Genomic DNA, 22,470 nt, shown 5'->3' with positions numbered 1-22,470 from the left:
CAGTGGGAAAGGCAAATGGCCCAACCTTGACAATCATGTCCTCAATTATGCCTAATGGGTATTTAATGGAGCCATCAGCAAGTTGAAGACATATCCGGGTTGGTTTGACCTCTTCAGTCAAGCCAAGCTTTCTGATGGTGGATGTAGATATTAGATTGATACTTGCTCCAAGGTCACATAGAGCTGTCTTGGTACAAGCACCCTCTAATGTGCATGGTATCATAAAGCTCCCTGGATCTTGAAGCTTCTCTGGTAAGCTTTTCAGAATGACTGCATTGCATTCTTCAGTGAGAAACACTTTTTCAATTTCTCTCCAATCCTTCTTATGACTTAAGATCTCTTTCATGAACTTAGCATAAGAGGGTATTTGCTCAAGTGCCTCTGCAAACGGGATCTTTATCTCAAGAGTCCTGAGATAGTCTGCAAAGCGGGCAAATTGTTTATCATGTTCCGCTTGGCGGAGTTTCTGAGGATAAGGCATCTTGGCTTTATATTCTTCAACCTTAGTTGCTGCAGGTTTATTCCCTACAAAGGTGGTTGGAGAAGCCTTCTTAGAGGGATTACTATCAGCACTTGCAGGTGTATGATCCCTCATTGGCGTTTGAACGCCAGGATTGGGTGCTGAATGGGCGTTTAACGCCAACTTTTCTCCCTTTTCTGGCATTTGAACGCCAGAAGTGGGCATCCACTGGGCGTTTAACGCCAATCTTTGACCCTTTTCTGGCGTTTGAATGCCAGAATTATTCCTCTCTGGGCTCTTGCTGTCCTCAGAGGAATTTTGGATAGTGGTTTGGTCATCCTCTGTCAGTTGTTCCTTTCTTGGATTTCTACTACTTTGAGCTGATTTATTCAATGTCTTCCCACTCCCCTAATTGGATAGCTTGGCATTCTTCTGTTATCTGTTTAGATAGCTGCTGTCTTGTCTGATTCAATTGTGCTTTCATATTCTTGTTAGCATTTTTAGTGTCTTGGAGCATCTCTTTAAATTCTTCTAATTGTTTTGTCATAAGGAGTAATTGTCGATTGAGCTCAATAATCTGTTCTTGAGGATTAGGATCAGTAGATACTGCCATGCCTCTTCCTTTATGGAGGACTCACTGCTAGAGTACAAATGTTGATTTCTAGCAACCATATCTATGAGTTCTTGAGACTCTTCAATCATCTTTCTCATGTGTATAGATCCACCAGCTGAGTGGTCTAGAGACATCTGAGCTCTTTCTGTAAGCCCATAGTAAAAGATGTCTAACTGTACCCACTCTGAAAATATTTCAGAGGGGCATTTTCTTAGCATCCCTTTGTACCTCTCCCAGGCATTATAAAGGGATTCATGATCCTCTTGTTTAAAGCCTTGGATGTCCAGCCTTAGCTGTGTCATCCTTTTTGGAGGGTAAAATTGATTCAGGGATTTGTCTGATAACTGTCTCCATGTTTTTATGCTTGCTGTGGGTTGGTTATTTAACCACCTCTTAGCTTGATCTTTTACAGCAAATAGAAACAGTAATAATCTATAGACATCCTGATCCACTTCTTTATCACGTACTGTGTCAGCAATTTGTAAGAACTGTGCCAGAAACTCAATAGGTTCTTCTTGTGGAAGACCGGAATACTGACAATTTTGCTGCACCATGATAATGAGATGAGGATTTAGCTCAAAACTGCTTGCTTTTATGGGAGGTATACAGATGCTACTCCCATATGCAGCTAAATGGGGTTAGCATATGACCCCAGAGTCCTTCTGGACTGTTCACTTCCACTTATGTCCATGATGGAGAAAAGGGAATTGATATGAATTTTTTTTTTAATTTTGTTTTTATTTAATTAAAAGAAACAGAAAAAAAATAAAACAAAATAAATGGAAGATAAAATAAAACTTTCAAAAATAATGAAATAAAAGCAAATTGAAAACTAACTTAATTAATTAATTAAAAAGATTTTGGAATTAGCAATCAAAAAGATATGATTGAAAATTATTTTAAAAAGATATGATTGAGAAGATGTAATTGCAATTTATAAAAAAAAAGATATGATTAAAAAGATATGATTGAAGAAATTAAAAAGATTTGATTTTTGAAAAAGATTTGGAAAGATCAATTTTTGAAATTAGAATTTTGACTTGACTAAAAAAAGATATGATTTTGAAAATCTTTGCCTAATTTAATGCAAAATTTCAAAATTTATGAATAAAATAAGGAAAAGATATTTTTTATTTTTGAATTTTAATGAGGAAAGAGAAAAACAATAAAATGACACTAAACTTAGAAATTTTAGATCAAAACAAAGAGAACAAACAAGAAAACTTTAAATGTCAAGATGAACACCAAGAACACTTTGAAGATCAAGATGAACACCAAGAATAAATTTTTGAAAAATTTTTAAGTAAATAAAAGCACAAGGGACACCAAACTTAAAATTTTTAGAAAATCAAACACAAATTTTTGAAAATTTAAAGGAAAACACAAAGAAGACACCAAACTTAGAATTTTTAAAGATCAAGAAAGAACTAAGAACAATCAAATTCGAAAATTTAAAAGAAAATAAAAGCATGCAATTGACACCAAACTTAAAATATGAAACTAACTCAGATAAAAGACTCAAATTTAGTGACTCTAAACCAACAAAAAAAAATTATTCCTAATCTAAGCAACAAGATAAACCGTCAGTCGTCCAAACTCGAACAATCCCCGGCAACGGCGCCAAAAACTTGGTGCACGAAATTACAATCACACTTTTGCAACTCCGCACAACTAACCAGCAAGTGCACTGGGTCGTCCAAGTAATACCTTACGTGAGTAAGGGTCGATCCCACGGAGATTGTCGGCTTGAAGCAAGCTATGGTTATCTTGAAACTCTTAGTCAGGATATCAATAATTCTCAGATTTAATTGTAAAAAGTAAAAGAACATGAATAAATACTTGTTATGCAGTAATGAAGAACAGGTTGAGGTTTTGGAGATGTTTTGTCTTCTGAATCTCTACTTTCCTACTGTCTTCTTCTTCATGCACGCAAGGCTCCTTCCATGGCAAGCTTTATGTTAGGCATCACCGTTGTCAATGGCTACTTCCCGTCCTCTCGGTGAAAATGTTCCAAATGCGCTGTCACCGCACGGCTAATTAGCTGTTGGTTCTCGATCATGTTGGAATAGGATCCATTGATCCTTTTGCGTCTGTCACACGCCCAACACTCGCGAGTTTGAAGCTCGTCACGGTCATCCCTTCCCAGATCCTACTCAGAATACCACAGACAAGGTTTAGACTTTTCGGATCTCAAGAATGGCCGCCAGTAATTCTAGCCTATACCACGAAGGTTCCAATCTTAGATTAGAAACCCAAGAGATACACATTCAAGCTTGATTGCATGTAGAACGGAGATGGTTGTCAGGCACGCATTCATAGGCGAGAATGATGATGATTGTCACGGATCATCACATTCATCAGGTTGAAGTGCGAATGGATATCTTAGAATAGAAGCAAGCGTGATAGAATGGAAAGCAGTAGTAATTGCATTAATTCATGAAGAACACCAGAGCTCCTCACCCCCAACAATGGGGTTTAGAGACTCATGCCGTATAAGATACAATATGAAACATGTAGAATGTCATGAGGTACAAGATGAATCACTAAAAGTAGTTTTTATAGTAAACTAGTGACCTAGGGTTACAGAAAATGAGTAAGCTAGAATAGTTAGTGTAGAAATCCACTTCCGGGGACTATTTGGTGTGTTCTTGGGCTGAGCATTGATGCTTTCACGTGTAGAGACTTTTCTTGGAGTTAAACGCCAGCTTTTGTGCCAGTTTGGGCGTTTAACTCCAGCTTTTATGCCAGTTCTGGCATTTTGACACCAGAATTTCTATGCTGACTTTGAATGCCGGTTTGGGCCATCAAATCTTGGGCAAAGTATGGACTATTATATTTTTCTGGAAAGCCCAGGATGTCTACTTTCCAACGCAATTAAGAGCGCACCAATTGGGCTTCTGTAGCTCCAGAAAATCCACTTCGAGTGTAGGGAGGTCAGAATCCAACAGCATCTGCAGTCCTTTTTCAGCCTCTGAATCAGATTTTTGCTCAGGTCCCTCAATTTCAGCCAGAAAATACCTGAAATCACAGAAAAACACACAAACTCATAGTAAAGTCCAGAAATGTGATTTTTATTTAAAAACTAATAAAAACATAATAAAAACTAACTAAAATATGCTAAAAACATACTAAAAACAATGCCAAAAAGCGTATAAATTATCCGCTCATCACCTTCTAAGTTTGGTGTGGGAAAAGCTAAGCTTTTTGTTTTTCCATAACCATTAATAGCACCTAAGGGTGGAGAAACCTCTAGAAAGAGGAAAGGGAAGGCAATTGCTTCCACCTCCGAGTCATGGGAGATGGAGAAATTCATCTCAAAGGTCCATCAAGACCACTTCTATGAAGTTGTGGCCAAGAAAAAGGAGATCCCCGAGGTCCCCTTCAAGCTCAAAAAGAGTGAATATCCGGAGATCCGACATGAGATTCAAAGAAGAGGTTGGGAAATTCTCACTAACCCCATTCAACAAGTCGGGATCTTAATGGTTCAAGAGTTCTATGCCAATGCATGGATCACCAAAGTGTGAACCCGAACCCAAAGAATTGGCTCACAATGGTTCGGGGGAAATACTTGGATTTTAGTCCGGAAAATGCGAGGTTAGCATTCAACTTGCCAATGATGCAAGGAGATCCTCACCCTTTCACTAGAAGGGTCAACTTTGATCAAAGTTTGGACCAAGTCCTTAGGGACATTTGTGTGGAACACGTTCAATGGAAAAGAGATTCAAGAGGCAAGCCGGTTCAACTAAGAAGGCTTGACCTCAAACCCATGGCTAGGGGATGGTTGGAGTTCATCCAACGCTCTATCATTCCTTCTAGCAACCGGTCTGGAGTTACAATAGACCGAGCTATCATGATCCATAGTATCATGAATGGAGAGGAAGTAGAAGTTCATGAGATCATATCCCTAGAACTCTACAAGGTGGCAGGTAAGCCCTCCATTTTGGCAAGGTTAGCCTTCTCTCATCTCATTTGTCACCTATGCAATTTAGCTAGAATTATCATAGAGGAAGACATCCTCATTGAAGAGGATAAGCCCATCACTAAGAAAAGGATGGAGCAAACAAGAGAGTCCACTTATGGACCTCAATAAGAGCATGAGGAAATTCCTCATCATGAAATCCCTGAGATGCCTTAAAGGATGCATTTTCCTCCACAAAACTATTGGGAGCAAATCAACACCTCCCTAGGAGAATTGAGTTCCAACATGGGACAACTAAGGATGGAGCACCAAGAGCATTCCATCCTCCTCCATGAAATTAGAGAAGACCAAAGAGCCATGGAGAGGAACAACAAAGGCAAGGAAGAGACATTGAGGAGCTCAAGCACTCCATAAGATCTTCAAGAGGAAGAACTAGCCGCCATCACTAAGGTGAACCCGTTCTTTAATTTCCTTGTTTTTATTCATCTATTTTTCGTTCCCTATGCTTTATGTTTTGTCTATGTTTGTGTCTTTATTACATGATCATTAGTGTCTAGTGTCTATGTCTTAAAGCTATGAATGTCCTATGAATCCATCACCTTTCTTAAATGAAAAATGTTTTTAATTGAAAAAGAACAAGAAGTACATGGTTTCGAATTCTATCTTGAAATTAGTTTAATTATTTTGATGTGGTGGAAATACCTTTTGTTTTCTGAATGAATGCTTGAACAGTGCATATTTTTGAATTTGTTGTTTATGAATGTTAAAATTGTTGGCTCTTGAAAGAATAATGAAAAAGGAGAAATGCTATTGATAATCTGAAAAATCATAAAATTGATTCTTGAAGCAAGAAAAAGCAGTGAATATAAAGCTTGCGAAAAAAAGAAAGAAAAAGAAAAAGCAAGCAGAGAAAGCCAATAGCCCTTTAAACCAAAAGGCAAGGGTAAAAAGGATCCAAAGCTTTGAGCATTAATGGATAGGAGGGCCCACAGGAATAAAATCCTGGCCGCAACTAAACCAAGGTGTCCCTAACCATGTGCTTGTGGCATGAAGGTATCAAGTGAAAAGCTTGAGACTGAGTGGTTAAAGTTGTAGTCCAAAGCAAAAAGAGTGTACTTAAGAGCTCTGGACACCTCTAACTGGGGACTCTAGCAAAGCTGAGTCACAATCTGAAAAGGGTCACCCAGTTATGTGTCTGTGGCATTTATGTATCCGGTGGTAATACTGAAAAATAAAATGCTTAGGGTCATGGCCAAGACTCATAAAGTAGCTGTGTTCAAAAATCAACATACTGAACTAGGAGAATCAATAACACTATCTGAATTCTGAGTTCCTATAGATGCCAATCATTCTGAACTTCAAAGGATAAAGTGAGATGCCAAAACTGTTCAGAAGCAAAAGGGCTACAAGTCCCGCTGATTTAATTGGAACAAAATTCATTGAAAAGTTTGGAATTCATTGTATATTCTCTTCTTTTTATCCTATTTTGTTTTCAGTTGCTTGGGGATAAGCAACAATTTAAGTTTGGTATTGTGATGAGCAGATAATTTATACCCTTTTTGGCATTATTTTTACATAGTTTTTAGTATGTTTTAGCTATTTTTTATTATATTTTTATTAGTTTTTATTCAAAAATCACATTTCTGGACTTTACTATGAGTTTGTGTATTTTTCTGTGATTTCAGGTATTCTCTGGCTGAACTTGAGGGTCCTGAGCAAAAATCTTATTTAGAGGCTAAAAAAGGACTGCAGATGCTGTTGGATTCTGACCTCCTTGCACTCGAAGTGGATTTTCTGGAGCTACAAAAGCCCAATTGGTGCGTTCTCAATTGCGTTGGAAAGTAGACATCCTGGGATTTTCAGAAATATATAATAGTCCATACTTTTCCCGAGATTTGATGGCTCAAACTGGCATTCAAAGACAGCCTAAAACATCTTGGCGTAAAACGCCCAAACTGGCACCAGAATTGGAGTTAAACGCCCAAACTGGCACCAAAGCTGGTCTTTAACTCCAGAAAAGCCTAAACACGAAAAAGCTTCAATGCTCAGCCCAAGAACACACCAAGTGGGTCCCGAAAGTGGATTTCTGTACTATCTGCACTTAGTTACTCATTTTCTGTAACCCTAGGCTACTAGTCTAGTATAAAAACTACTTTTAGAGATTTATTTATCATCTATCTTTGGAACTTGTATGTTCACGTTTGGAGGCTAGCCTCACGGCCATGCCTAGACCTTGTTCACTTATGTATTTTCTACGGTGGAGTTTCTACACCCCATAGATTAAGGTGTGGAGTTCTGCTGTTCCTCATGAATTAATGCAAAGTACTATTGTTCTTCTATTCAATTCAAGCTTATTCTTATTCTAAGATATTCACTCGCACTTCAACCTGATGAATGTGATGACCCGTGACACTCATCATCATTCTCACTTATGAACGCGTGCCTGACAACCACTTCCGTTCTATCTGCAATAGCTTGAGTGTGTATCTCTTGGCCTACTGGTTCACGACGCATGATTGCCTCTCCTGACAACAGAGCATTCCATTCCGTGAGATCAGAGTCTTCGTGGTATAGGCTAGAACCATTGGCAGCATTCCTAAGATCCGAAAAGTCTAAACCTTGTTTGTGGTATTCCGAGTAGGATCTGGAAAGGGATGACTGTGACGAGCTTCAAACTTGCGAATGTTGGGCGCAGTGACAGTGTGCAAAAGGACAATGGTCCTATTCCGACGCTAGCAGGAACCGACAGATGATTAGCCGTGCGGCGATAGCGCATATGGATTTGTTTTCATCCGAGAGGATCATACAGCTTGCCATGGAAGGAGGTAACGCATGGTTGGAAGAAGGCAATAGGAAAGCAGAAGTTCAGAAGCAACAAAGCATCTCTAGACGCTTATCTGAAATTTCCACCAGTGAATTACATAAGTATCTCTATTTTATTTTCTGTTTTATTTATATTTTAATTATCAAAATCTCATAACCAATTGAATCCGCCTGACTGAGATTTACAAGGATGACCATAGCTTGCTTCAAACTGACAATCTCCGTGGGATCAACCCTATAGCCAGGGAACGAACAATCACGATTCCGGCGTACCAATGCTCAAGTTAGTAAGTAATAAATAATAGGCTTTGCAAATTGCAATATCTCAAATAATTTTTTTACCCTTTCTTTTATATTTATAATGAAAGATAAAGATTGAGTTTTCGAGTAATTTTACTTTAAACAGAAAGTAATGACACATTTGAGCGTTTTGATATTTATTTTTATATCTATTATTAATAACCGATTTATAATATATATAGCCAAATCATACCATATAGCCTAATTATAACGTTGATATCACCAAACATAATTAACTAACTCCTATAACATACTACATTAACAACCTACTAAAAATGCAACTCTTATTCAAGCGACCATTTTCTAACCTACTATCCTCTTAGACATGAAAGTCTATTACATGCAAATTTAAAGGTCATCTGTTTTTTATTTGTAAGATAATAGTATGATTGAGAAAAGAAGAAATTTTTATTTATTTTGGTTTTAGGGATTCATTTATTCATTATAAGTTTTATTTTCTTATAATTTTATATCATATATATTTCATCCAACAGAGCGCCCACATAATTTTTTTTAATTGCTAGTACAAAACTTTTGAGGGTTAACTACAATTTTAGCCCTTAACATATAAGTTAAAAAAAATTTTTGTCCCCAACTTTTTTTTACATACAAAATCGTCCCTAACGTTTAACTTAGTTTTAAAACCGTCTTTCGGACCGAAATATTCTTCTCCTTCCTCACCAATATCCAGTTTCTATTATTATTTTTCTTCTTCTCCATCACAACAGCACCATCTCTTCTTTTTTTTTTCTTTCTTCTTCATCACAGCACCACCAGCAACAACAATAATAAAATCAAAAATAAAATCAATGTAATAAACATAAAAAATATAATAAAAAATAGAAGCATAAACAGAATCAGAATCAGAATAAAGAACAGAAGAAACAAAAGTAGAAGAACAATCAGAAGTAGAAGAACAATAAAATCATAAGCACAACAACAATAAAATTAAAGAAATAGAATCAGAATCAAAAGTAAAAAAATAATGAAATCAGAATTAGAAGCAAAAGAACAATCAAAAGCATAACAAATCAAAAGCAGAATCAGAACAAATCAGAATCAGAAGCAAAATAAATTAAAAACAAAATCGGAACCTAGGGAGGACTAGCGGCGAGGACGCGAAGCGGCGGCGACGTCAGTAGCACTGGCGGCATTGGCGGCAGCGGTGATAGTGGCAGAGCACGACGGTGACGAAGCACCCCTCTTCCTCTCCCTGGCCGTGCGTTCTCTCTCTCTCTCTCTTCGCGAGCTCTTCGACGACGACGACAAGGCGTGGTGGCAAGGCATGGCAGCAAGCTGTGACGGCAAGGTGTGGGTCTCCTCTCTCCCTCGTGAGCTCTCTCTCCCTCTGGTTCTGATTTTCAACGGTAGTGGCAACTACAAGCCTCGTCGGCGCCGTCCCCCCTTCCTCCTCTTTCTTTCTTTCCCTTCTTCTTCCCTTCCCTCTTCTTCCCTTTCCCCCTTCCCCCTTTTCCCTTTTTTCATTTTGTTTCTGTTTTTTTTTCTCCATTTTATTTTATAATTTATTTAGTTAGGGGTAATTTGGTAATAAAAATAAAATTTTAAGTAAAAATAATAAGTTTAAAACTAAGTTAAACGAGAATTTTATATGCAAAATAAATTAAAGACAAAAAAAATTTTTAACTTATACTTTAAAAACCAAAATCGTATTTAATCCCAAACTTTTGACTAATTAGCATTACCTCTAAAATAAATTGAGCGCCTCAGTCACATGCACCGAATACTTTACTGCCATCGAAATTTACACTCCATATACATCGTTTAAGTTTAATATTTTTGAGAGGATAGTTGATTCTGTTAGCTTAATCTGTTGACCTTGAAAGTGTGTGTTAATATCAAATCATATCCCTTAACCAAACAGTATAGCAAACTCATTAATTATCTTGTTGACTAACACCAAAAAATTAAACGTATCAAAATATCTAATAGCAAGATAAAACAGATTTTTGTCCACTCTTTCTATCCTCTTTAATTTCTCATTTTTTGGTTGGACACTCGTGACCTTTTTTTTTCACTCATTTTCTTATGCTGTCTCTGAGTTTCAACATCTTTCTTAGCTTCTCATCATTTTAAATACAAGAGTCCACATTCATTGGTGAAACTATACATATGGGTGTTATGTTGGATCTTGATAACCTGGCTGACACATTTGATTTTCACATAAATGTGAAATTCCTTACGTGTCAATTCACATGCAACCAGCATTATTTATTTTGCTAGTTTTATTAATTAATATAAGTAATAAAAATTGACTAATCTGATTAGGTAGGATTTTATAATTTTTTAACTAATGGTGCAAAGCTAAGCGATAAAGTACATGCCACTATCTTCAACTTTCTATTTTTCGCTATTTAATTTCCATATCCCAATTTTTTCGGCCAATTGCCTTTTCAATCATGTGCAAATGATATATTTATTTGAAATATATATTAAGATAAACAAAATATTTTAATCATACTTCCTTATATACATGTGTGTGGTAGTTGAAACAATTAATTTTCTCTAAATATTATTAGTATCTTTGTGTTTTGTCTTCTAAGAGCATTATCAAAAGAAAACAAAATGGCTACTCGGTTCTAGTAAATTTATGCATGATATAAATAATACAATATATATATCGCCGTTACCCCACATTGTAGTTACTAGTTTATGCCAACTTTCCCCCACTATATAAACTTCTTTAATTTAGGACCTCATATTACACAATCCAACTAAACACTACTCCTCCCACACTAGCTATATATATATAGTTAACCAAGATTGGATTCATCCAAGATGCAACAACATATAGATCGTACGTATTTGAAGGTTTTGAAGATAGTGATGGCAAATTTGTTGGTAATTGTTTTGGTGATTCATCAAGTGATGGCAAGTGGATACAGAATGGGAGCAAATGGCTTAGACATGAACTATTACTTGATGGGTTGCCCTTTTGTTGAGCCTGTCGTTAAGAACATTGTCAATAGGGCTTTGCAACGTGATCCCACTCTTGCTGCTGCTCTTATTAGAATGCATTTCCATGACTGCTTCATTCAGGTACTTCATTCTATATATATATGTATATCACTTTCACATTTTGATAAAGTCTTTTCTAAATATATAATTATTTATTTATCTTTATTTAATAGTTTACATTTTTTAAAAAAATAATTTTATATATGGTATTAGATTTTGATCTATAATCTTTGATTATAGAGTTTGATCTTTATTGTCTCTAAAGAATTTAGCATAAGAAAAGTAAAATACTTTAATAATTATTTGTGTCACTATTTTAATAACTTAATTTTGTTAGGACAAGTATTTTCATGAAAATTTTTACTTTAATGGTCAATTTATTTATATTTTTAACTCATATTTATTACTTGTTATATTATCTCTATAGATATATAATTTAATTTTAGATATACAAATAATACAGTATTATTACAGTATTACACACATGCCAATCAGCGAGGCATTGATTGGTAGAATGGTTTACTTTTGCATGGTGGGTTTTAAAGGCAAATGTGAATTCATTAACCTTTTTAAATCGTGTTTGCAACTTGCAACTTTTGTTTTGTATTATTTCAAGTTTTTATAATATGTATACATATATAAATGATTATGCTTTTCTTTAATGAAAAACTATGATTGCTAATAAAGAATCTTATATAATTTCTCACTGAAAATAGGCAATATTTTTATGAATGAAAAAATTAAATTGCCTATAGAATAAGTCATGGGTAGATTAGCCAACGAGTTATAATTTAAATGGCATAATTTTTTCATACTCACTTAAAAAATTGCGGATTCAAATCTTTTTCTCCCAGAACCTATAAAAAATCCACCGTTGCAAGTCTTCATGGTCTTATTACTCATCTACTTGGTACTTTGTTTAAAGAACCTCTAGTGATATAGATAGATAGATGGATTAATTACTCTGTTAGTCCCTATAGTTTTGTGAAATTTTTAATTAGGTTCTTATACTTTTTTTCTTTTTAATTGGGTCCCTGCACTAAATTTTTTTTAATTAGGTCCCTCTTGACAGTAATTGGCTTAATTTTATAGGGACCCAACTAAAAATAAAAAACACGCCGATTCCTTAGTCCCGTTTTGTGGCGGCATTAAAAACACGCCGATTCCTTTGATTTTGCAATGGTTTGGTGAACCGCCGGCCTTTGATTTAGCAACGGTTTAAAACCGCCGCTAATTATGAAAAAACCGCCACTATATGGCGCCTCCCTTGTAGTGTAATTTTTGTTTATATTTCATTTTCTATTTTTTATTTTTAATAGTCTATATGTAAAATATGAGTTGTATAGTTGACGTTGTTAAAATTTTTAATTTAACATTTATAATTTTATATGTATAACATCTAGAATTTTAAACATATAATATCTATAGTTAATTTATTATTTATTATTTTATTTTGTAGGTTAAAAACTAATAATTTTGGATATTTTAATAAATAGAGACTAATCAAATATAAGAAGTTTTTATTTTTTACAAAATGTATTGAGGTGATGATTTGAGATTTTTTTTAGAATTAAAAATATCAAAATTTAAAAGTTTTATTTAAAAAAATTTGTAGAATTATGAATGTAAAATAATGAAAGAGCTTTTTTTGAGATTTAATTCACATTAAATTTAGAATTGACTTTAGGCCTAGTTTGGATAAAGAACTTAATTAAGTTTTTTTTGAAAAAATAGCTTAAACAATAAATGACTGTATTAAAAGTAGCTTATAAATAAGTTATTTTGTTTTTGGGTTTTTAGTTTTAAAAGTGCTTATTTTATATAAATGTGATAAAAAGTAGTAGTATTATGAGAGAAGTCGTTTTTTTTAACTTCTCTATTAGCTTCTTAGAAAGCTGCAATTTAGTTTTAAAAATTGCACCAGACATTAATACTACTACTTTTCATTAGTCAAAAGTTCAAAAAAATTACTTTTGAAACTTTCCAAACGGACCCTTAGTATAACTAAATGAGAAAAAAATAGTTATAGAAAAAAATTAATTGTGTCAATTAACTTCGGAGAGTCATTCACACTCTCTTATAAGTATAAATGTTATTGATAATGTATTTTTATTCAATAATACTAGGGAGACAAAAAAATAGCCAAAACTTGTTTTATTTAATATTCATTAATTGTCGCAACAATTAATAAATGTTAAATAGAGGAAATTATGACTATTTTTGACTAATTTTCTTTAATTACCAAATATTTTTTATTTTTATTTATTGTCTATAATATTTTAGCTACTTAACAAATACTCTTTTTATAGTATCTAATTTTGATAGGTAACTACTCCTATGAAGATGCTAAAAATATTTTCTCATAATGATCCTTATTTAAAAAGTGTAACTTATTTATTTAGCAACACTTTAAATAAAAAAAAACACTTTTACTTCAAATAAAAATCAAATTCTACCATTTATACTATCATTCAATAGCCAAAACAAAGTATCTTTATATGATAATAATCATACACTCTTCGTAGAAGTAGCCACCATTTTGAAATCTACAAATTAATAATGAATGGACCAATAAGATGACTTCTATTCCATCCTTATTTCTTAGAATATGAGTAACCATTTACCTGAAAGTAGTGATCCAACTACTTCTTGTCTCAAAAAATGTCCACACCATTCTGTGGTGCATCTCTTTCAACAGCGACAAAATCCTCGACCACTTGAACACCTTCATCCATTATTTTCTACATTTTACACCTCATGATTTTTATTTTTTATTTTTCTTTATGCCAACTCGTTCTTATTATTTATGTAACAGTTTTTGGTGAAGTTTATTAGAATCTAAATTAATTCAAGCTTATAATTTATTCAATAATAAATAAATAAAATAATACCCATTTCAATAATATATATATATATATATATATATATATATAAAATCAGGATTAAGAAAGATTTCATGTATAATTTTTTTTCTAAAATATTATTTTCACATATATATTCATAGGAAAAAAAAAATAATTTCGTTATTTTATAAGACTTTAACTAAATCTTTTTAATTAGTGTATAAGGCGCTTAACATATTGACTAGTAATCTCGTATTTGACATTAGTGGCTATACATGAAGATAGTTAGACTATTTTTATGTGAAAATATTAACTAAAATACATGTTTTAATATATTAATATTATAAAGTATTTATATTTTAACTATCTTTATTTGAATAACCCTAAAAATCCACTTCACAATATTATCAGAGACACAATACTAAAACAGTATTAACTAATGTTATTGCTAAATTAACAAATACAATTGACAACGTATAAAACAATATAAATATCTCAACCTATCTGAATAAATTTTTAAAAACTTCAACCACATGCATACGAGTTAATACTCAAAATGGCTCCTAAAATTTGATCCCGACTTAATTTAGCCCTTAAATTACTAATTGACTCAAATTGTATTTTAAAATTTTAAGACGTGACTCAAGTTGGCCCTTCCATCTATTTCCGTTACCGAAAATCTGACATGTCACATGTAGTTGACACCTGACAACCTCAAAAGTTGTCTGACGTGGAAAAATTTTTGTATGCATCAATTTAGTCCCTAATAATTTAAAAAAAAAACATCCTAACAATCTCCCATTTCTCCCAAATCATAGTAGTTTCTGGTGAGTTAGGGAGCAGCAACCAAGCCTCAGGTAGCTCCAGCAGCTAAGCTTCAGGCTTTCCACAATGTCACCTCAGTCTCTCAACTCTCTTGTCTCACACTCATACAACCCGGTCACAATAGCCAACACACTCATACACTGACTGCCACACACAAGCCAGTAATTTTGTTGCCGGCGTCTCATCATGGCTTTTGACCCCTGTTTTCGGCCTCCTATCATGTCATCTGGATCTGCCCGCCCCTTATTTTTGTGCCATCGTCTTCTACCTCTTCTCGTGCTTCCTTATTCCATTTGCCTTCGCCATCCCTTGGTTCGGCCTCTGAGTCATCGTCGCTATCACGATTGTGGGTCAGCATCTGCCTCTGCTCTGGCTCTGTGTATTCTGGTTCTTTTTCGCTGTCGTGGTCGCGGTGCTCAGGTTGGCTGTCTACCTCCACTCCTCCTCTGAATCTTCCGATGCTCGTGCTAGGATGCTTTGAGTCACCCTGATCTGCGTAGTGCTAGGTAAACAAGTGTGAAAAATTTTCAACTTGGTTTACAGTAACACCATGTGCGCATAGCGTCGACGATTACCAAAAAGAATTGCCGATTACCAAAATTTTCCTTAAAAAAAAGAAGCAAATTTGGGTCCCAGAATAATTAAAGATAGGGTTCTTCTCATCTTTCCCCCGTCTCTCACCGTGGGTTCTTCTTCACATGCCCCAAATCCTATTCTTTTTCGAGAAAATGTATGCATCAATTTTGCCCCAACCCAATTTCAAAGAACTGTAAGGTAATGCTATTTCAACCAAAAAATTCTGCACTTGGTTATAATCATGCTCTTTTATGTTAAAAAGTTGATGTCTTTTAAGTTTCTAGCTATTAAGCGGAGCAGTGAGTTTAGCTGCCTTCAACAACACTGCAGTAAGCTATGTGAATGGCTATGATAAACTTTATGTGGTTGTTAGAAGGATGTATTAATTATGGATCATTTTCTAATGGTTTGAATCTTCACGGGAAGATTCTAAAGATGAGTTTTTATTCAGAACAGGAGTTGTGTGATGGGCTAATCAATTTGTATATTAAATTTAGTGATTTAAAAGGTGCAGTCAAGGTTTTTGAAGATATGCGTGTTAGACCTCTATCTTGTTGGAATAAGATTATTCATAGATTTATTGTGGAGAAATTTAATTGTCATATTTTAAGTTTGTTTCTGCAAATGATGAAGGAAGAGGTGAAGCCTGACGAGAAGACTTATGCAGGGATTTTTTTTTTCCAAATTATCGGAGGCTAAATTGATATATACAAAAATTTCGCCACGTCAGACAACCGTTGAGGCTGTCAGGTGTCAATTATATGTATCACGTCAGTTTTTCGGTGACGAAAATAAACGAAAGGGCCAACTTGAGGCACATCTTAAAATTTTAGGATACAATTTGAGTCAATTGGTAATTCAAGGGCTAAATTAAGTCGGAGGTCAAATTTTAGCAATGTCCTGAAAACCGGACCGGACCGGCCGATCGGACCGGTTTAACTACGAACCGGCAGTATTAACGGTCCGGTCAGGCATATAAAACCGACAATCAGAAAACCGGCTAAAAATCGTTGAATCGGACGAGAACCGGCCGGTCAGACCGAACCGAAACCCGGCCGGTTTACACAAAAAGGGAAGCTCCTTCGTTTCTTTTCTCCCGTTCTCGCTTTCTTTCTTTCAGTCAGAGAAATCACAAACCTAACCACAAAACTCTAGCACTGTAAGCCTACACCACCGCCACAAGGAGGGGCATACTGCTGCCGTCCGTCGCACTCAAAGCTCGCCATCCGTCATCTAGCTTCCCTCGTGCTCGAAGTCTTCAACCCCTGTTCGCTGTCACCGATCGCGGTTGCTTCCTCGAGCTCGGCGTCCGTCGTCTTTGTCTGCTCAGCCACGCTTCCATCGCCGTTTGTTTGCCGTTCACGTTCGCGTTCTTCGCCGTTCGCGTTCGCTCGTCGTTCACCGTTCGCGTTCGTCTAGAAGCCACGTTGCTCTGCTTCAAACTCTGTGACCAACCCGCGTGCTCCACTCGTCGAACTGCTCTCTGTTGTCCCCGCCGTGAGTTCCCTAAACCAGCCACCAGACAATACACTCACACAACAGACAACACCAATACTCTTCTTCAAACTCTGCAACTTCTGATTTCTACTACAATAAGTAATTATTTGATTTGGTAGTGGTTTGGATTTTTTCATAGATTAAATTAAAGTTACAATAGTTTTGTTCTCTTCTCTATCACATTGAAATTAAGCTTTGGATTCTCTTATTTCATTTTAATTTTACCGCACTCAACATGTTTGATGAAATGCTTTAACCATATTTCTGATTGGTTTTATAATTTCTAGCTTTTATAATTTCTCAGTCAAGGTTAGTGGTCTGAACTCTGAAATTTCAAATTACTCAAATATGCAATTTCTGAAATTAGGGATTTGTGAATCTGAACTCTGAAGTTAGTGATTGATTTCTGATATGTTACTAATTCTGTTCTAATATGTTCTTTTGTTACTGATTCTAAAATTGAGTAATGGATTTGTTTCTGAAATTGAGTAATGGATTTGTTACTGATTCTGTTCTATGGTCTTATGGATGATTATTGGATTTCTAGCCGTTCTGTTGCTGTTTTTAATTTGGATTATGATTTATTGAATTTAGTTATGGATGAAAGTATTAATCAAGAAGCAGTTGCTTATAATGCCTGTTTGAGTAATAATTTGTCTGCCAATCCTCCTAATTCAAATGATTCTGCTAATCCTAATCCACCTAGTTCGAATAATAGTCAGTCACAAGGTTCTAATTTATGGATTTTGATGATTGATAAATCTTCATGTTGGTTTTTAATATTTAGATATTTCTTTTTACTATTTAACTTTTGAGATTGTATTTTGATAAGATCACACTTTGTTGTTGAATGCTAATTTTTGTTGTTGAATGCCCTATTTGTTGCTGAATGATAATTTTTGTTGCTGAATGCTGAATGCTGTTGGTAATGGTGTTTTTGCTGCTGAATGTCCTGCTGTTTTTATTTCTTTGTTTGTTGCTGAATGTTGGTGGCAGAATTTAGATATGCTCATCTTGATAATTTTTTGATTTTTCAATCTGCTATGGCTAGTCTTTAATTTTGTATCTGGTTATGGATACTTCTTTGTTTTGTAGTTACTGGTTTTGCTTTGATTTGTAGTTGCTGGCTCCTAATTATTGCTGGTTTTGCTGGCTTTGTTTGTTGCTGAATGTTGGTGGCAGAATTTAGATATGGTCATGTTGATAATTTTTTGATTTTTTATTGTGCTGTGGCTGGTCTTTAATTTTGTTTTAATTAATAAAACTTTTATTAATTTCAGTTCTGGATAATAGTATTAATCAAATAGAGATTAATAAAACTTTTATTAATTTCGAATGATGCTGTTAATCCTAATCCTAATCCACCGAAGCAAATTTGCAACAAGTTCTTGTGGATTTTGATGATTGATAAATCATGATGTTGGGATTTAATATTTAGATATGTTTTTTTACTATTTAGTTTTTGAGTTTGTATTTTGATAAGATCATATAGATTAGGTTGATGATATTTTATGTAGTGTTTTAAATTTCGAAAATATTTTAAGATTTATATTATACTATAATTATATTTTAGAATGTTTATTTATAATTTATTTATTATTTTATTCTAAAACGATTTTTTCGATTGAACCACTGGTTAGATCGGTTGGACCAATAAACCAGTAAATCAGTGATTAGAACGGTTCAATGACCGGTCCGGTTTTCAAAACCTTGAATTTTAGGGATCATTTTGAGTATTAACTCCATGCATACACTTTTACTACTACGCCTCTTGTTTTGTTTTTTTTTTTTTTTTGTTATCAATTGCAGTCGTTGACACATTCTTGAAATCGTTTGCTCACTTTGTTCTATTGCACTTAGGGTTGTGATGGGTCAATCCTAATTGACTCCACAAAGGACAATACAGCAGAAAAGGATTCACCAGGGAATTTGAGCCTTAGAGGATACGAAGTCATTGATGAAATCAAGGAAGAACTTGAAAGACAATGTCCTGGTGTTGTTTCGTGTGCTGATATTCTTGCTATGGCGGCTAGGGATGCTGTATTCTTTGTAAGACGACGAAATATATTACTTGATTTTATTAATTATTATGAGTAAAATATGTACTTTATTTTTAATGGCTGTGATCTTTTTTAAAAGTATTTTTAATATTTATTTTTATTTAATTTTATCGGTAACATTTTAGATTTATTTAATTTTGTCTCTAATATTTTTATTTATTTTAAAGTTCTCTTTAGATATTTTTAATTTTGTCCGTATGATATTTTAGATCAATAAAATTAACGTTTAAGGATAATTTTAATATAAATAAAAAATATTAAAAATAATATTAAATATTAAAAATATTTTTGAACAAAATCATAAATGCTGAAGAAAAAAAATGTATTTTATCCAATTATTATTTATGTGATTATATATTTAATATTTTAAGTTTTAGAAAAAATAATATAAGAGTTTTTATGAATGGATGAGAAATATTTTAATAAAATATCATAAATAAAGATTTATCGCAAGTACAGTATTATAATAAGTGATGTTGTATCCTATATCTTATAAATAATTATTGTATGTATGATGAAAAAATAAAATAAAACAGGCTGGAGGTCCAATCTATGACATACCAAAAGGGAGAAAGGATGGAAGAAGGTCGAAAATAGAGGATACTATAAATCTTCCATTCCCAACCTTCAATGCCTCTGAGTTGATTAAGGCTTTTGGGCAACGTGGTTTTTCTGCTCAAGAAATGGTCGCTCTTTCCGGTAAGCACTGAGCAGTGTAAAATATTTTATTTATTGTATAAAAGAATTATATTATTATTTAACTAAACTTATTTATTTATGTAGATGATTAATTAATTAATTATTTTCTTCATTATTTCATAATGTTATTTTTTGCCGACATAATTTTGGTCTTTTAAAAATTCTGTTCTAGGAGTAAGAAAGAGTTAGATGATTAAAATATGAAGTGAAAAGAAAATTTCATTTTCATATATTACATCGTTGGTCAGTAAGTTAAAAAGGTGGGGGAAAATGTAATAAATACAAGGATATAAATTATACAGATCTTTTTTTTGTGTTGAAAATATGGAGTGATAATTAGTTTGGAAAATATTTTTACGAAAGTGTCACATATTTTAAAATTTGTTATCAAAATGTCATATTTTATAAATAATAATTATTCATATATTATTCTTTTATAGAAAACATTAGAATATATTAAGATTAATTAGTTTTTATTAAAATTATTTATCATATTTGAATATTTATTATAAGATATTATGTTTTTATTATTTTAATTCATTTAATACTTATAAATACTATTTTATATTATATCATTCTATACAAGTTGAATACATACAAATCCTTTCTTATATAGTATTAGAGCCATATATCCTTTTTGATCTGAAGAGGATAAGTTGTTTTTCTTCTAGTAAAATTACTGTATTTTTCACTCTTTTTTATGCCATTTTTCTTTATCTTTTTGTCTCTTTTCATGCTTTTTTACCTCACCGATTAACATATCCTCTCTATATTGTATCTTTCTAAGTCTAATGAATTAAATACCATTGTTATCCGCTACTTACATATTCTCATGGAAAAACCAAATATTTTTGTCATCCTTCGATATTTTACCATCTCTTCACAGTTTGTCATTTTTGGTAGTTTTTGAGCAGTTCGCCATCTTTTCGACAGTTCTGCCTGCGATTCCTTCCGCCAATTTCTTCTACACGTGTTCTATTAGTTTACGCAATTCTTTTCTTTATTTTGTTGTTTTAAAAAATTTCAAACTCAAGTTGTCACTTGAGTTTAAAGGGGATGTTAGAATATATTATGATCAATTAATTTTTATTAGAATTATTTATCATATCTGAATATATATTATAAGATAATACGTTTTTATTATTTCAATTCTTTTAACACCTATAAATACCCTTTTATATTATATCATTCTATACAACTTGAATACACACAAATCTTTTTTTTATTGCTCTCTTTTATCAATTTTAACAAAAAAGAATGATATTTTAGTAATAAATTAAAAAAAAAATCACATTAGTTAAGAAAACGAGTTTGGAATGTCATAAATATATTTTTAAGAGGACTAAATTGCAGACGGAGTTAACATAAAAATATACGATTAGTTTTTGAAAAATATAGGATGTTCCATGGCCATAAATTTTTTTAACAGTCCATAATACATTTATGCAGGGGCTCACACATTAGGAGTGGCAAGATGTGCTTCTTTCAAGAACAGATTGAACCAAGCTGACCCAACATTGGACTCACAATTTGCCAAGACACTCTTTAGGACATGCAGCTCCGGCGACACGACAGAGCAGCCGTTCGATGCAACAAGGAACGACTTTGACAACTTGTATTTCAATGCTCTGGTGAGGAAGAATGGTGTTCTCACGTCAGATCAAACCCTCTATGCTAGCCCTTTAACAAGGAACATTGTGAATGCCTATGCATTTAACCAAGCCATGTTCTTCTTTGATTTCCAACAAGCAATGGTCAAAATGGGCCTCATTGATGTCAAAGATGAATCCAAGGGTGAAGTGCGACAAAATTGTCGCAGAATACTTTAATTAATTAATAATGATAAATTATATACGAATAATTGGGGGTGTGTTCTCATGTTTTGTGTGATATATATTTTATGTGTTGTACTGTGTGTATGCATGTTAAATGTGTTAAGGTTTGGTGTAAGTTGTTTTTGGAATAAAAGGGTATAGTAGTTTCTGATACATCTTTCTTGTTTATATCTTTATATATGTTTTTTTTTAAACTTTACATGTGAATCTAATTATGTATTGTGTAACATCTTAACTAAAGAATCTGACACGTTCCGTTACTAATAAAGAAAAAAACCTACAAATAGGGAGCTGGACCCTTTAGGTCTCTCGATGTGTGGTTCACATATTCGTAGTTCAAGAAAATGTTCGATCAAGATGAAAGAAAGTAGAGGAGAGAACTTGTGCTAAAATGTTGAAGAATATAAAGACTCTACTGTGCTCAAGGAATAGTAGTATAAGAAGTATGAAAACATAGATGAGAAGATAAAGTGCTTTGACCAGAAAATTACAAGAGTAGAGCAAGAATTGAAAAATGGGATAAACTATGAAAAAAACTTAATAAAGAGACAAGCTTTAAAGAATTAAGTTGAGTTATGGTATAAGAGAAAGACAAAATTTTAGAAACAACACTCAAGGTATACATAAAGGATGTTGATAGAAACTAGAAATATTTTCAAGTAAAGTTAACAAATAAGGCAGAGAAGAAGCCAAATCCTTGAAATTCAAGACGAGGGAAAAAATGTGAAGGATCCAAGTAGAGAATCAACAAGATTGCAAGGAGGTCATACTTTAAAGATCTCTACACTCAAAACCTATATCGGCAGTGTCTTTTTAAGAGGAATTGGTTCCAAAAATATTAGAAGAGCAAACCATCATGATTGATATAATTCTGAGTGATAAGGAAATAAGAGATGTGGTTTGGTCTTGTGAATCTACAAGAGCTCCAAGGCTTGATGGATACAACCTTGGGTTCATCAAAAGGACATGCGAAACAATTGGGGCTGAAGTTACAGACATGGTCAAAGGTTTCTTTATCCAAGAGAGTATACAAAGAGAGATCAA

At 33.5% G+C, this 22,470-nt stretch overlaps 1 protein-coding gene across 1 annotated transcript; it reads left to right on the top strand.

Annotated features, from left to right (window-relative positions):
• Positions 1 to 10,837: 10,837 nt before the first annotated feature.
• LOC107618909 (peroxidase 47) lies at positions 10,838 to 21,579 on the top strand. The gene is made up of 4 exons (XM_016321086.3): positions 10,838 to 11,172; positions 18,693 to 18,881; positions 19,429 to 19,591; positions 21,041 to 21,579. Exons 1-4 carry the CDS (start codon positions 10,912 to 10,914, stop codon positions 21,418 to 21,420), a joined length of 993 nt encoding a protein of 330 aa, XP_016176572.1. The 5' UTR covers positions 10,838 to 10,911; the 3' UTR covers positions 21,421 to 21,579.
• Positions 21,580 to 22,470: the final 891 nt, after the last annotated feature.

This window comes from Arachis ipaensis, chromosome B9 (genome assembly GCF_059453495.1).
Source record: "Arachis ipaensis isolate K30076 ecotype BB chromosome B9, ASM5945349v1, whole genome shotgun sequence".
NCBI classification, from domain to species: domain Eukaryota; kingdom Viridiplantae; phylum Streptophyta; class Magnoliopsida; order Fabales; family Fabaceae; genus Arachis; species Arachis ipaensis.
The sequence above is the reverse complement of the archived record's forward strand: the minus strand, read 5'-3'. Positions and strand labels throughout refer to the sequence as shown.

Bases quoted from the DNA above. Each gene is read 5' to 3' on its own strand.
- LOC107618909 (XM_016321086.3), top strand. From the start codon at position 10,912: ATGCAACAACATATAGATCGTACGTATTTGAAGGTTTTGAAGATAGTG. The intron at 11,173-18,692 runs GTACTTCATTCT...TATTGCACTTAG, and splicing joins TCCATGACTGCTTCATTCAG to GGTTGTGATGGGTCAATCCT. The intron at 18,882-19,428 runs GTAAGACGACGA...AAAATAAAACAG, and splicing joins CTAGGGATGCTGTATTCTTT to GCTGGAGGTCCAATCTATGA.